This window comes from Pagrus pagrus (genome assembly GCF_965226575.1).
Source record: "Pagrus pagrus genome assembly, chromosome: 16".
NCBI classification, from domain to species: domain Eukaryota; kingdom Metazoa; phylum Chordata; class Actinopteri; order Spariformes; family Sparidae; genus Pagrus; species Pagrus pagrus.
The window spans coordinates 22,068,427-22,080,458 of NC_140200.1; the positions used below are offsets into that span (position 1 = coordinate 22,068,427).

The 12,032-nt window shown below is 42.4% G+C and overlaps 1 protein-coding gene across 6 annotated transcripts in view; it reads right to left on the reverse strand.

Moving 5' to 3' along the window:
* Window positions 1-12,032, reverse strand: part of myt1la (myelin transcription factor 1-like, a) — an 82,313-nt gene that overhangs the window by 31,205 nt on the left and 39,076 nt on the right. For all 6 annotated transcript variants that reach the window (XM_084378038.1, XM_084378033.1, XM_084378037.1 and 3 more), the window contains exons 6-8: window positions 10,031-10,539; window positions 6,393-7,002; window positions 2,568-2,971 (exon numbers count right to left, since the gene is read on the reverse strand). In XM_084378038.1, the coding sequence (XP_084234164.1) occupies window positions 2,568-2,971; window positions 6,393-7,002; window positions 10,031-10,539 (1,523 nt within the window). The remainder of the gene's footprint in view (window positions 1-2,567; window positions 2,972-6,392; window positions 7,003-10,030; window positions 10,540-12,032) is intronic.

Here is a 12,032-nt window from a genome sequence, read left to right on the forward strand (position 1 = left end):
TGAGTCTAACCAGCGGCTGAGTGTCAGCTGTTTTCTGCAATCAAAGGACCGAATGTGAGCCGGGTCTGGTCCTTATATGGGTTTGAGATATGGCGACTAGTCTGTGTCTAGATCCCTGGATTGCCGCCCACCTCTCAGATTTGTTTAGCGAGTCAAATAGGTCTACCGAACTACACCTCCCAACCGAATCACACAGAAGGAAGCATGCATCGATTCATGGACGAGAGGCTAGCTAACTAAGCTAGCACACTAGCTCAGCCAGAATGGACGTGCTGTCACAAATACGAGCCTCTCGTCCATGAGTCAATGCACGCTTCCTACATCACTTGGTCTCTTTAAGAATGGGTAAATCATCCTTATACATAGCTAGCTAGCTACTCTAGCAACATTCCTGAAAGATTGTGACTGATCATGCAACAACCACGGATAAGATGGGTGCAGCAGCACAAGTTGTTGTTAGTCGAAATGACAGCTATTAAATCAACATATTTATTTGATCATCAAGAAAAACATTAACTGTTCCTAGCAGCCACTAGATCATTCATGGGGGGGACATATCACTCTCTACACTAATAATTCTCCCCCTTCCAACAAGAAGTCAGCTTCCCTGAGCACATTGTCAGGCTGAATGAATGACATGAAACTAAATGACATGCTGCAGTTTTAGGGGTGCAGATTTGCTCATATCAGCATGAGAATCAGATCCAGTTAGCAGCACTTGGGTCAGCTCTCGGCCAGAAGTTGTCCTGAGTTTACTGTCTTTGGTCAGATTCTTCCCTGTGGACTAATATTAACTTCCTGTGGGCTAACAAAAGCATTGTCTGGGCTAATGAAGCAGTCTGAAACCCATCTGAGTCCGTGGTTTGGCTGATGACTGCACAGCTCCGACTCCCTCCCAGCGGCGGTGGGCTTGTATTTGAGTGGATATAGAGAAATAGGCCGCAGATAGTGTCCCACAGATGGATTTGCTCTCCTAACGGGCCGTGCAGATTGCCATTACTCATGCCTGACAAGTCGGCCGTCTGATGTTCCCACACCGGCCTATTTTAACAACATAAGCTGCTGTCAGAGGAAAACCATGCATCTGCAAAAAAAGACCTGTGTTGGTCCTGAATGCAGAAAATGAGTACCCATTATCTCATCGGCGGCCATGTACAGCGTTTCTGAAACAACACAATGGGATTTTAACAGGTTTTAAGAGCCCAGGGGTCAGAAAGCTCATTCAACCCAGCAATGTGCACAGAAACGTTTGAATCAGGGAGGAAAAAGACTCACTTTAAAGTTACAGGATTTTTTTCTGCTACAGCACTCATAGCCTCTGGCTGCCGCAGTGTGGAGGGTTACAGTAAGTCAGGCAGACAAGATAAACTTCCTCCCTGCTGACCTGGGGTCAGATTTTTGGAGTAAAAGCAGATTCAGGTCAAAAGTGATGCAAAGAAGTGATATGGAAATTGGCACAATTTGGAGAGGAAACGTGATCAGAAGACCACTCTGTGAATAAAGCTCAAACACAAGGAGTATTTGTGGTAGAGAACAAACAGATTTCATTGTTTTTCATCTTACAGTTTAACTTTCTCTGGGAAGATTCGTAGTTTCATAGCTGGCATATATCTTATAGCTAAATTGACAATTGTTTTGACATTATTTTGTTCAGGCAGTTATATTTATTTATATTTACGCATATATTTTCACTAAAAGAACTTGAAAGCACCATGTCAATTGACGTGACATTACCTGACCCCACTCATTGGGTCCAGATGGGTTTTGGGTAAGACTGCTGTTCATGTCCGGTACGTAGTTAACGTATGTGACAAACATAACATAGGTTACGTACATACCTAAGAGAAGTTAAATGACTTTTGTACATATTTTAACCCAAATCAGGATGTTTTCCTGAACCTAATCAAGGCGTTTTGTGCAAATGTTGGCCGTACAATGACGGTCCGGTACAAGTGTTAGGTGGCGACCTCTGGTGGTCATAGTTATTATATGAAAGCAAAGGAGAAAGTCAGGTGATGGAGTATAAAGAGCGACAAAGTCCACATAAGGAGGAGGACGGGTTGGAGAATTGGTGAAACAAACACAAGACTTTAAGCCAGGAGAGCGCTGTTCATTTGTCAGAAACCAGAAGTCAAAGTTATTCAACCTGACGTTTCTTACTAACATAATTAAGTTACGTCACATACATGATGTAACTTAAGTTACAAAGATAACGTAGGTTTTTTAACCCAAACCAAACATTTTCCTCAACCTAACTTCACTGCAGGCATACAACGAAGGTCTAGTACGCCTGTCGCTGGTAAGCTGCAACGGTCATGTTGTTTTGGTAGGTCACTAGCAAGCAACCTTTTTGGTTTGAGGATGTGTTGCATGAACACATAGCATACAATACAATATGTGATACAAAAGACATGAGACAGAGTTAAGTTGGTGCTGCTCAGGAGACTTATTGAGTGAAAGATTTTCCGCATCGTCCAAAGTGAATAAACATAAAGAATCAACATATAGTCTTAACAGCGATCAATAATGACCCAGTGAGGGTCAGTGTGTGGGTTTCTGCTGCCTACCTTTAGGGTAGTAAGCCCTCTTCAACCCGTCGTGGTGCATCCTGGACTTGCGCTCCTCGCCGGCGCCGCTCAGCCTCGGGCTGTGCTCGCCATGGCCGCGATGATGATGGTGGTGATCTCGACGGGGAAACGTGTGCTCTGAGGCCATCCGGTCCCTCATGACCTTGGCCCTCTCTGATTCCAGGGCGATGGCCTTCTCCAGCAGCGACAGGTTTCCCTTGGCCATGTCAAAGGTCTCGTCCGAGCGGTCAGAGGCCACTGACGTGGTGTCTTCATCGCCCTCCTGGCTGCAGCTTGTCGGATAACCTCTGGACGCAGGGCTCAGCTGCTCCTCCAGCTTCATCAGGTTCACCATGTCAGAGTACCTGGGCTCCCCCGGTGCTCCCTGCTGGCAGCTGTCATACCTGAGCCATAAAGAGGAGGAGAAATGACCACAGATGTGTGTCAAACTATGAGTAACTCTTTTGATAAGTTGAGGTTGTCTAGAAGTTACAAAAGGTCTAAATTTGTTCTAAAAGTGTGGAGAAACAATGATTTGTCCATGACACAAGGCATTGTTTGGAGGGCAGATGCTAATAGAGAAAGTTTGTTGCTGGTTTGTTGTAAAGGAAGCAGTTGAATCGTGTGTGTATAGTCTGAAATTTCTGTTAATGTCAGTTTGGTAGACACAAAAGCTCATTGTCTGTACCTGCTTTTGTTCCACTAAATCAATGTTTGACCTGTGGGCCAGAAAAGTTTTCACTTTCATCATTTACATCAAAACTTTTACATGATTTCCACAAAGCTACTGTTGATAACGACGGGGATGAAAGGCTGATGTAAGTACCAATTATGACCTTGTGACATCTAATATGTCAGAGACAGCGACGCAAACCAACAAAACTGTGCCTTGTTCTGAGGCAGACTACTTGAACAATCTGAATCTAATAAACTTACCTGATGAATAACAGTTTTTAAAATAATACAATCTAATTAATTTCAATGACACGTGTTGAATTGAAATCTCAGTTATAATTCCACATTTTCAGCCTGCAGTGTCTGACCAGAACAAATATCTGTCTTTCAAACACAAGCAGATGGCGTTCATGCAGTAACGGCATGCTGGTGACATTTTTTCAAAGGTAACAAAAACAACAGTAGCTACTGTCGTCAACCATGAATGAAGCAGGTCCCTGTTTATCCTATTATGTGTCGGTCACATCTCCTGTCTCACAGTGCAGCTCAGAACATACATTCACATATGCGAGTCATTTTAACCGAATGAGTATTAAGATAAGTTGTTAGAAAACAAACAAAAACAAATCGTTTTGTTAATAAAATCTAGGACTATATCTCAAACACTGACATATTCTTATCTAGGAGACTATTCTTGGTCTGCTTCCCTCCAACCTACAGGACCACATCTTTCAAAAAAGTGTGGGAAGTTATGGCCTTCGCTCCCAAGATTTATTTCTTCTCACTGTCCCTAAAGTCCATGCTGAAGGACATTCAAGTACTCTGCTCCCTCAGCTTGGAATCAGGTACAAAATTGTCTGAATCTTGGGGGACAAAGGACAACTGGCTGAAGATGTTTTAAAAGTTTTGCCTCAGCAATTTGTTATCTGTCTTCATTTTAATTGTTATACAGTATGTTTGTTTCATGGCTGTAGCTGTGCCGCTGCTTTGGCCAGAATCTCAATGAGATTATTCCTGGTTAAATTAAGTAAAAAAATTAAAATAAAATGAATGAATAATAAACAAACTGCTACTAAGTTTTCTTTTTACGTGGGAACAGGTGGTTTTCTAAGTCTGACACTTGGTGTTAAATCAGACTCTGTATCCAGATATGTTATCTGAATAACAAAAAATCTGATCTTGCCTTTGCGTTTACCCCTGGTATTTTTGAATGTGTTAATTGTTATCCTTGTTGTGGGGATCGGCTCTCTGTCCTCAAAAGCAAAACCTGTGCCTGAGGAATTTGAGGCAGTGGCAGATCAGCCCCAGACTCCCTTAAAAAAATCACACATTTTGTGAGCTGTTGTGTTAGAGGAAGCTTTGTAAACTTTATGAAATGCTGTCTACGACAAATTCTTAATTATTTGTCCTCGCTTTTAAACTCGGCACCTGTGTGACTTTCATTTTTCACACAGTTCCGTTGAATAACTCATCTTTTAGTGCTTTCATGGCACAGACTATACTGATTACAGTATAATCAGTAATTATTTTTCTCTCTAAATGTAAACAACAACCTGTATTTTAAAATGGGTTCTATATCCGGAAACATATTCCAAATATTAATAAGTCCTCCCTTTGCCCTCTGTTGCTCTCTGTACTCCATAGCAAAACCTGCACCTAGTAGCCCCAGACTCCGTTAAAAAAATCACATATTTTACGAGTTGTTGTGTCCGGGGAAGCTTTATGAACTTATGAAACACTGTCTACGACAAATTCTTAATTTTTTGTCTGCCTTTGTAAATTCTGCACCAGTGTTGCTGTCATTTTTCACACAGTTCTGTTGAATAACACATTTTTTGGTGTTTTCATAAACCTATTACAGAATAATCAGTAATTAGAGGTGTTTATTTTTTTCATTCTAAATTTGAACAACAACCTGTATTTTATGTTAACTGAAAACAATTATACGCTGTGTGCGGATACCACTTTGTTGTATGGACTTCATTTACACCAACCTAAGATCCACAAACAAAGTGCGTCAGGCTACGTCCAGATGTGGGCAGATCCAGTCAAATTCCAATCATGACGCATTAACACTTTACAGATAACGTGCATTTTTCCTTGTCCAGATAAGGTTGTCATAGTACCAGAACTTTAGACTTTGATACAACACTAATAAAATACCTCTTCAGATACCAAGGCAAAAAGGGACAAATAGTCATAAGCACACAAAATAAGATAGTTTTTTTCTTTTTTTAGTAACAACCTGCACACAGTGCTGGTACAAAAAAAGGTAATGAACACAAACCAACACCAACATTTGTAGTAACGTTATTATCTGTGCAGCCTTGGGTTGAAAATCTGATGTTTTGTTTTTTTATGGGAGGATGAGAGGCTGAGATTCAGATGTGACTCCTCACAGAGCTGAGATTTAATCAAAGGGACCTGTGTCCTCAACACATAACAGATGATTTAATCCGAAGGATCTGTTAATCAATGTCTGTTTAATCAATGTAGATGATTTGTCTCATCACAGAGTTGACTGTCATATAGAAACGAGTAAACATAAATCAAAGAATATGACAAAATAACACTAAAAATAATAATGGACCAACAACAATTTTCTTCTACGCCAACCGTGCTCTCATCTTGGATGTCTACAACATACGATGGATGTACACACAACAAAATGTGATGATACTCAGTCTGGATAACAGGGAGGGTCTTCTTTCTATCATGTCTCAGTCTTTGTGGACATTTATTCACTACTCTCTTTATTTTACTTTATTAGACGCAAACTGCGACACTCAGGCACTCAGGGTTTTTAAGTATTTTAATTGCCTCCATGAGCCGTGTGTCACAGCTGTTAACTGTGTTGATGAGGGGGTCAAATCAGCAGGCAGAATTACAATAACTAACATCCTGTTGTTTTTAGAACGCCGTTATGCATCTGTCTCTTTCACTTCAGTCTCTTTTTTGCCTCATGTCTCCCCCTCCACATTGAATCCCCCGGGGAGGCGTGCCTCACAGTCTGGAAACCTCTGCTCTGGAGGAACAGCTTCCTCCAACTGTTTTCTGCTATAAAACAACCCAGATATCCTTTCAGTCATAGCAGAAAGGCTAGTGATAAAAAACAAAACAAAAAAAAAACATGATGAGTAGTAGTCATACCTGCTCAGGTGATGCATCATCTGCTGATCTGTTGAGAGGTGGAGTTGGTGGTGGAGGGCGGGTCGATCAGACGTCTGTGTCTCGCTCAGTTTCCGAGCCAGGTCGAAGCACTGGTTCCTCAGACACTCCAGGCTGCTGAGACACACCTCCTCCTCGCTCTCGTCTGCCTGAGCCCTCATGCGCCCGTTTGCGTGGCCACCATCGTCCATCATGGCGCCTTCAGGGTAGCCGTCCTCGGGCAGCATGGCGCCGTGGCCCTGCGCCAGGAGCTTCAGGGAATCCACCGTCTCTCTGACCACATCGCTGTCCAGGTCCACGCTCAGCTCGCCTTTCCCGTCGCCCTGATCGCTGCCGTCGTCATCCTCGTCGTCCTCGTCCTCCCCGGCGCTGTTGGAGGAGTTGCTGTTCATCTCAGACTCGGTCATGGCCTGGTAGGCGGCGTCTTCTGCGATCTTGCCGAGGTTGAGCAGCGACTTAGCGACCAGCTCGTCGTAGTTCTCGTACTCCTCTCCGGTGCCGTTACCGGCGCTGATGGTGCAGCTGTTGTTGTTGTCGTCCTTCAGGATCGGAATGAGCTTTGATTGTCCACTGGCTTTGTAGTGGTTCTCTACTGTCAGGAGGGAGAAAAACAAACCTCTCAGGCTTTTTTCAGGCATCCAAACACAGAACTCATCTCACATCACAGCCAGTTTTCACAAATCAGCATAGCTTCACTCAGTATTTTGCACAATAAACCAGATAAACAGTAGGTAATTGGTCAAAAAGAGGAAATGGATTCATTTTGTAGATAATAAGACAATCTTCTCATTTATAGAATATAAATCCTGCAGATGAAAAGCAAATGAGGCTCATGCAGCCTCTAATAAACTCAGCAATGCTGATGAACCCGGATTCTTCTCATATATTTCTGAATACATTAGCTGCATCCCTCCCAATTATGATTCACTGTTTACTCACAAAAAACATACAACCCAGAGCTGTGCAGAGCAGCGCCGCTCTCCCTGCTAAGCCTCGCTGTTGATTTTGGGGACAGAGACGTCGAATGAGAGCAGAGAAATTGAAAAGGGAGGCGTGTGAGGTGCTCCGATTCGGGAGCCATAAATATTCTCAGGAGGAGAAGCCGAGCGCATGTGACACGTCCGCCGAGACGAGGAGGCGAACGGGGAGGGGAGGAGAGGGAGGGGAGGGTGGGAGTTAATAACTCAGCAGAGCTCCTCTCCCGATTATTCGTGAAGCGCTGTCAGAAGCGATTGAGGACACGGGGGGTGTCGGGGGGGGATCGAGGGAAACGTGGCGGGCGGGAGAGCGCAGAGCATCTGGTCTACCAGAGATTCAGCTCAGCAGCTCTCATCACTTCCTCCTCTAACACCAAAATGCAAAACAAGATCGGACAGCAGTTTGACCCAGAACCAGAATATTAACCCCCGGATTCAAGTATCTGTTAAAGTCGTCGCTTTCTGGGGTCAAACATATGTTTACTTTATAGAAAAGTTCCAGGTTGAGTCTGGTCAAACACGACAAGACGCCTGAAAAATTCTCACAAGATATCCTCCCCCCAAAAAACATCATCCTCTCAAACATCATTCTCAAAAACTCGATCTATGACCCGTTTTAACATTTTCCTGAAAAGTGACCTCTCGAGTAATGACTGTAATTATTGCAAGAATACAACAATTGCGAGGCCACGTGAGGTCACTTTTAGGCCTTTCTGACATCTCATTGTTTCAGCTTTTTACTGAAACAAGATGGAGCTCATTTGGAGAAACCCTGAATCCTCATCATACTGTACGTTGACTGTGTAACTCTGTATTTCAGACAACCAACCCCGGATCTGTCATAAACGACACAATCACGTCTTTCACGTTAATGAGCCAACAAACCATTCAAACCTATCAAAACCTCTTTGTCACTGTATTTAATGGGGCGTAAAACCATTTCATTTTGTTATGGTTCTCTTGAAGTTTGTTGTTGGAGCCATCTGTAGTCAACATGGTAAACCCATGTTACCAGCTGGATGCTGACAGGGATACACCCTGAACAAGTCGCTGTCTATCATAGGGCTGACGCATAAAGACAAACAATTATTCACACCTACTATGGGCACTTTAGCGTCAATTAGCCAGGTAACCGCACCTATGTATATTTGCACTGCTGCACCTGGAGGAAACCCACTCAGGCACAGGGAGAACATGCAAACACCCAGCCAGCTGAAAGTTTCACACCCAGAACCTTCTTCCTGTGAGGCAACAGTGGAAACCACTGCACCAACAAGAACTTCGGCAAAAATTCACATACTCTACAAACTCAGTTGCTCCGATTTTGCCCTGAAAACACACTAATCCTGGAGTCTTTGTATGAACATTTGATTTTCTGAATCTGGTAACACTGTCCCTCAGAAGTAAAAGTGGAAGTCTTGAGGCACTGCTACTTCTGTTGGATGTGCAGTGTCTGATATTGACATGAGCCAGCGGGACACATTACTTCTTCTTAATTAACAGTTAACTTTGGCTTCTGTTAACCATGATCTTTCCCTAACTGATAATCCAGCACCTTTTCTATCTACATTCACGTCTCCATTGTACAGGAAATGAATGAATAAACTCATACATCCACTTGTTTTGTTGGTGGTTGCAGCTCAGAGCTGTCTTTGCAAAAATAATACCATCAAATAAAACTACTTTGAGGTTTCTTGTTGTCTAAGTCAGTGGTTCCCAGAGTGCCTTATGAAAGGCTGAGGATGTCACAAGATCTATTTCCATTTGAATGTTTTTAGTAACATTTCACCGCAGGACAGAGGACAGACAAGGAAACATTTACATTCTCTACTTTTTCATGTTTTATGTTTTTAAACAGGAAGAGGAAGACTAGCTGTTGTCATGGCGTTAGCCAACGGGGATCCTAATGAACTAATAATGTCAACATGGAAGGAATAAGTAATAAACATCAAAAACATTATATTAAAGCATAAAGATTTTCTTAACATCAAATCTAAGTTTTGAGTCTATTAATTGCCAGTAATTTTTCATCAATAGTGATTAAATGTATTTGCTTTACGGAGCCCCTAAAGACCTGGCAGTTCATTTTTAAATCTTGTATGCAGAAGTTATTATCTGCAAATTTACTTTAAAACTTTCATTTCTTCATGCAAACCTGTGCTGTATAATGACAAATCACCTTGAACCTTTAAAATAATCACTAGCAGGACTGTAGGGACTACGTTTATTCTGTAACTACGTTTTTAGCATACTATATTAAATTGTTAGATGCAGAGTTCGCCATTCCCATGATGACTTTAAATTAACTACATAGGCTCAAGGGATTGGCAGGAAAGGAAGCATGCATTCAATTTAGTGTTGCAGTTTAAAATTTTGTATCAGCATATGTTGAAAAAGGGGTGGCAGGTATTGGCCCTTATTTAACACAGAGGTTAGCACCGATAACAATTGAAAAATGTATCTAAAATACAACATGTTTTCACCTTGAAATGAAGAAAATACTTATTCTTTACGTAGAAAATATGTTTTGTTTTTTTTTAATTTTGGGGTGAACTGTCCCTTTAAATGAAACCAAACCTTAGATAAACAATCAGAAGAACAAAATGCAGGAAATACGCAGAAAAATCCAAAAATCAAACTCACCATGCTGATGATTCTGCTCCTCCTCTTCCTCCTCCTCCTCTTGCTCATCTTCCTCTCCCTCATCGTCCTGCTCCTCCTCATCGTCACCGTCCTCCACTTCGTCCTCCTCCTCGTACATCCCCTCCTCCTCCTCCACCCGCTCTCTTCCCATTGTCGTGTCAGCTCTCTCCACCTCCACTTCCTCCTCTTCTTCCTCTTCCTCCTCCTCCTCCTCCTCTCCCTGCTCCTCGTTGTCCTCCGAGAACTCGTCCTCCACGTCGCCGTCCTCATCTCCTTCTCTCTCCCCGTCCTCTTCCTCCTCGTCCTCCTCCACTACCTCCCCTTGCTCCTTCCCCTCGTCACCCGCCTCCATGGCTTCATTCTCGTAGCTGGTGTAGGCGCCGGCATCCTCCTCCTCCTCCTCCTCCTCCCCCGGGCAGGAGGTGAGGAAGGGCCTCCTCTTGGCAGCCGGCTCCAGTGGCTGTTTTTCCAGAGCCTTCCTCTTCTTGGCCAGCGGGCAGCCGTAGACACTGAAGCAAGACAGAGGGCACATAGGTGATCAGCAGCCATCTTTATTCTCTGATATACTATTTAATCTTTTTGAGTATCTTATCTTTAACTTCACCGGCCTGAAGTTTGCTCTTCTGGAGCAAACTGGAGCCGATTCTCAGGTCAAATAAGTCTGAAAAACGAGCCAATCTGGCTGACACATATGGGCCAGATCACATTTGATCCTAAAGAGTCAGAGCACATCTGAGTGTGCCAACAGAAAACCCTGCCCTGGTTGGCTAGCTTGGTCTTATATTATTTTTGGCCCATGAGAACCATTAAATGTTTGATAGACTAAAGATCACAACTGTTTGGATGAACGTGAGCCCCAAGCCTGCTTGATGGAAGCCCGTAGAGGTCAAAACATTGTGAATCAATGAGCACACCATATATGTCAATATGACATCTTTGACCATTCTGTTTGTTTTTTGTTGGGTTTTTTTGTTGTTTTTTTGGTTCTCTTGCATGACAAGAGATCTTCTAAGTGCTTAAGATGTATATTTTCAACCAGATTATGCAAACTGTGAACTCCAGAACACATTACCATCTGAAATTAAACTAATTTAAACTATAAAATAGTTTTCAGCCTCCTTGATTTGTAACAATCGGTATCAGCCTTAAAAAAACATATCAGTCGACCCAGAGCAAAAAACGTTCTGGATTGCTTGTCTTTCTGTAAATCAATCATTTGGGTGGCGCAAAATGATGTCTGGGGAACTTGTTTTGCATGTGGGAAGATGAATCATCGCAAAAGAAAAGGTAACAGCTGCTTGCAGTAAGAGCTACGGTAGATTGCTGGCTCGGAGGTTGTCGTTGTTGTAGAGACAGAGATTCTGAAAATGCAGGTAGCAGAAGGAGGGAGCACGCCGACTGAAAATGTGAGCCAATGGCACTTTTTACTTATAGTCTACTAGCATGACACGCCTCGAATTCATCAAGATTCAAGCCTGCATTTGAGAAAAGCCATCTGATTTTTTTGACCACGGGACGATGAGTCGATCAGCCATGAGTCATTGTCAAGAGAGTGATTATTGTTGGAATACGGAGCTATTTAACACCTATTTTAATGAGGAAATAACACTTACAGCAGCTTATAAAATGGCATTAGGGAATTCAGAATTTCTGAAATCTAAACAACAGTTTACAAAACACTGTTGCTGAATTATTTGTGGTTTCAACATTTTAAAAAAACGTCTCCTGGTCTTAAAATAGCTTGCTTTGTCAAGATCACACCATAGTTGCAATGTTTCCAATTAAAAAAGCAAAGCTCATTACTGTTAAAATAAAAATGTTTTTAAAAATCATCATTAAAAACAGAACAATAACCCACTGCCTCTTCAACTTGCACAGATTTCACTTGACTTCTTTCTATTCGCTTATATATCAGCCTTGAATATATGTAAGACTTACACATATTAGCATTTTATAGAAGCATTTTAATTTGAAACTGGTCACAAAATAAAAAAATGTATGT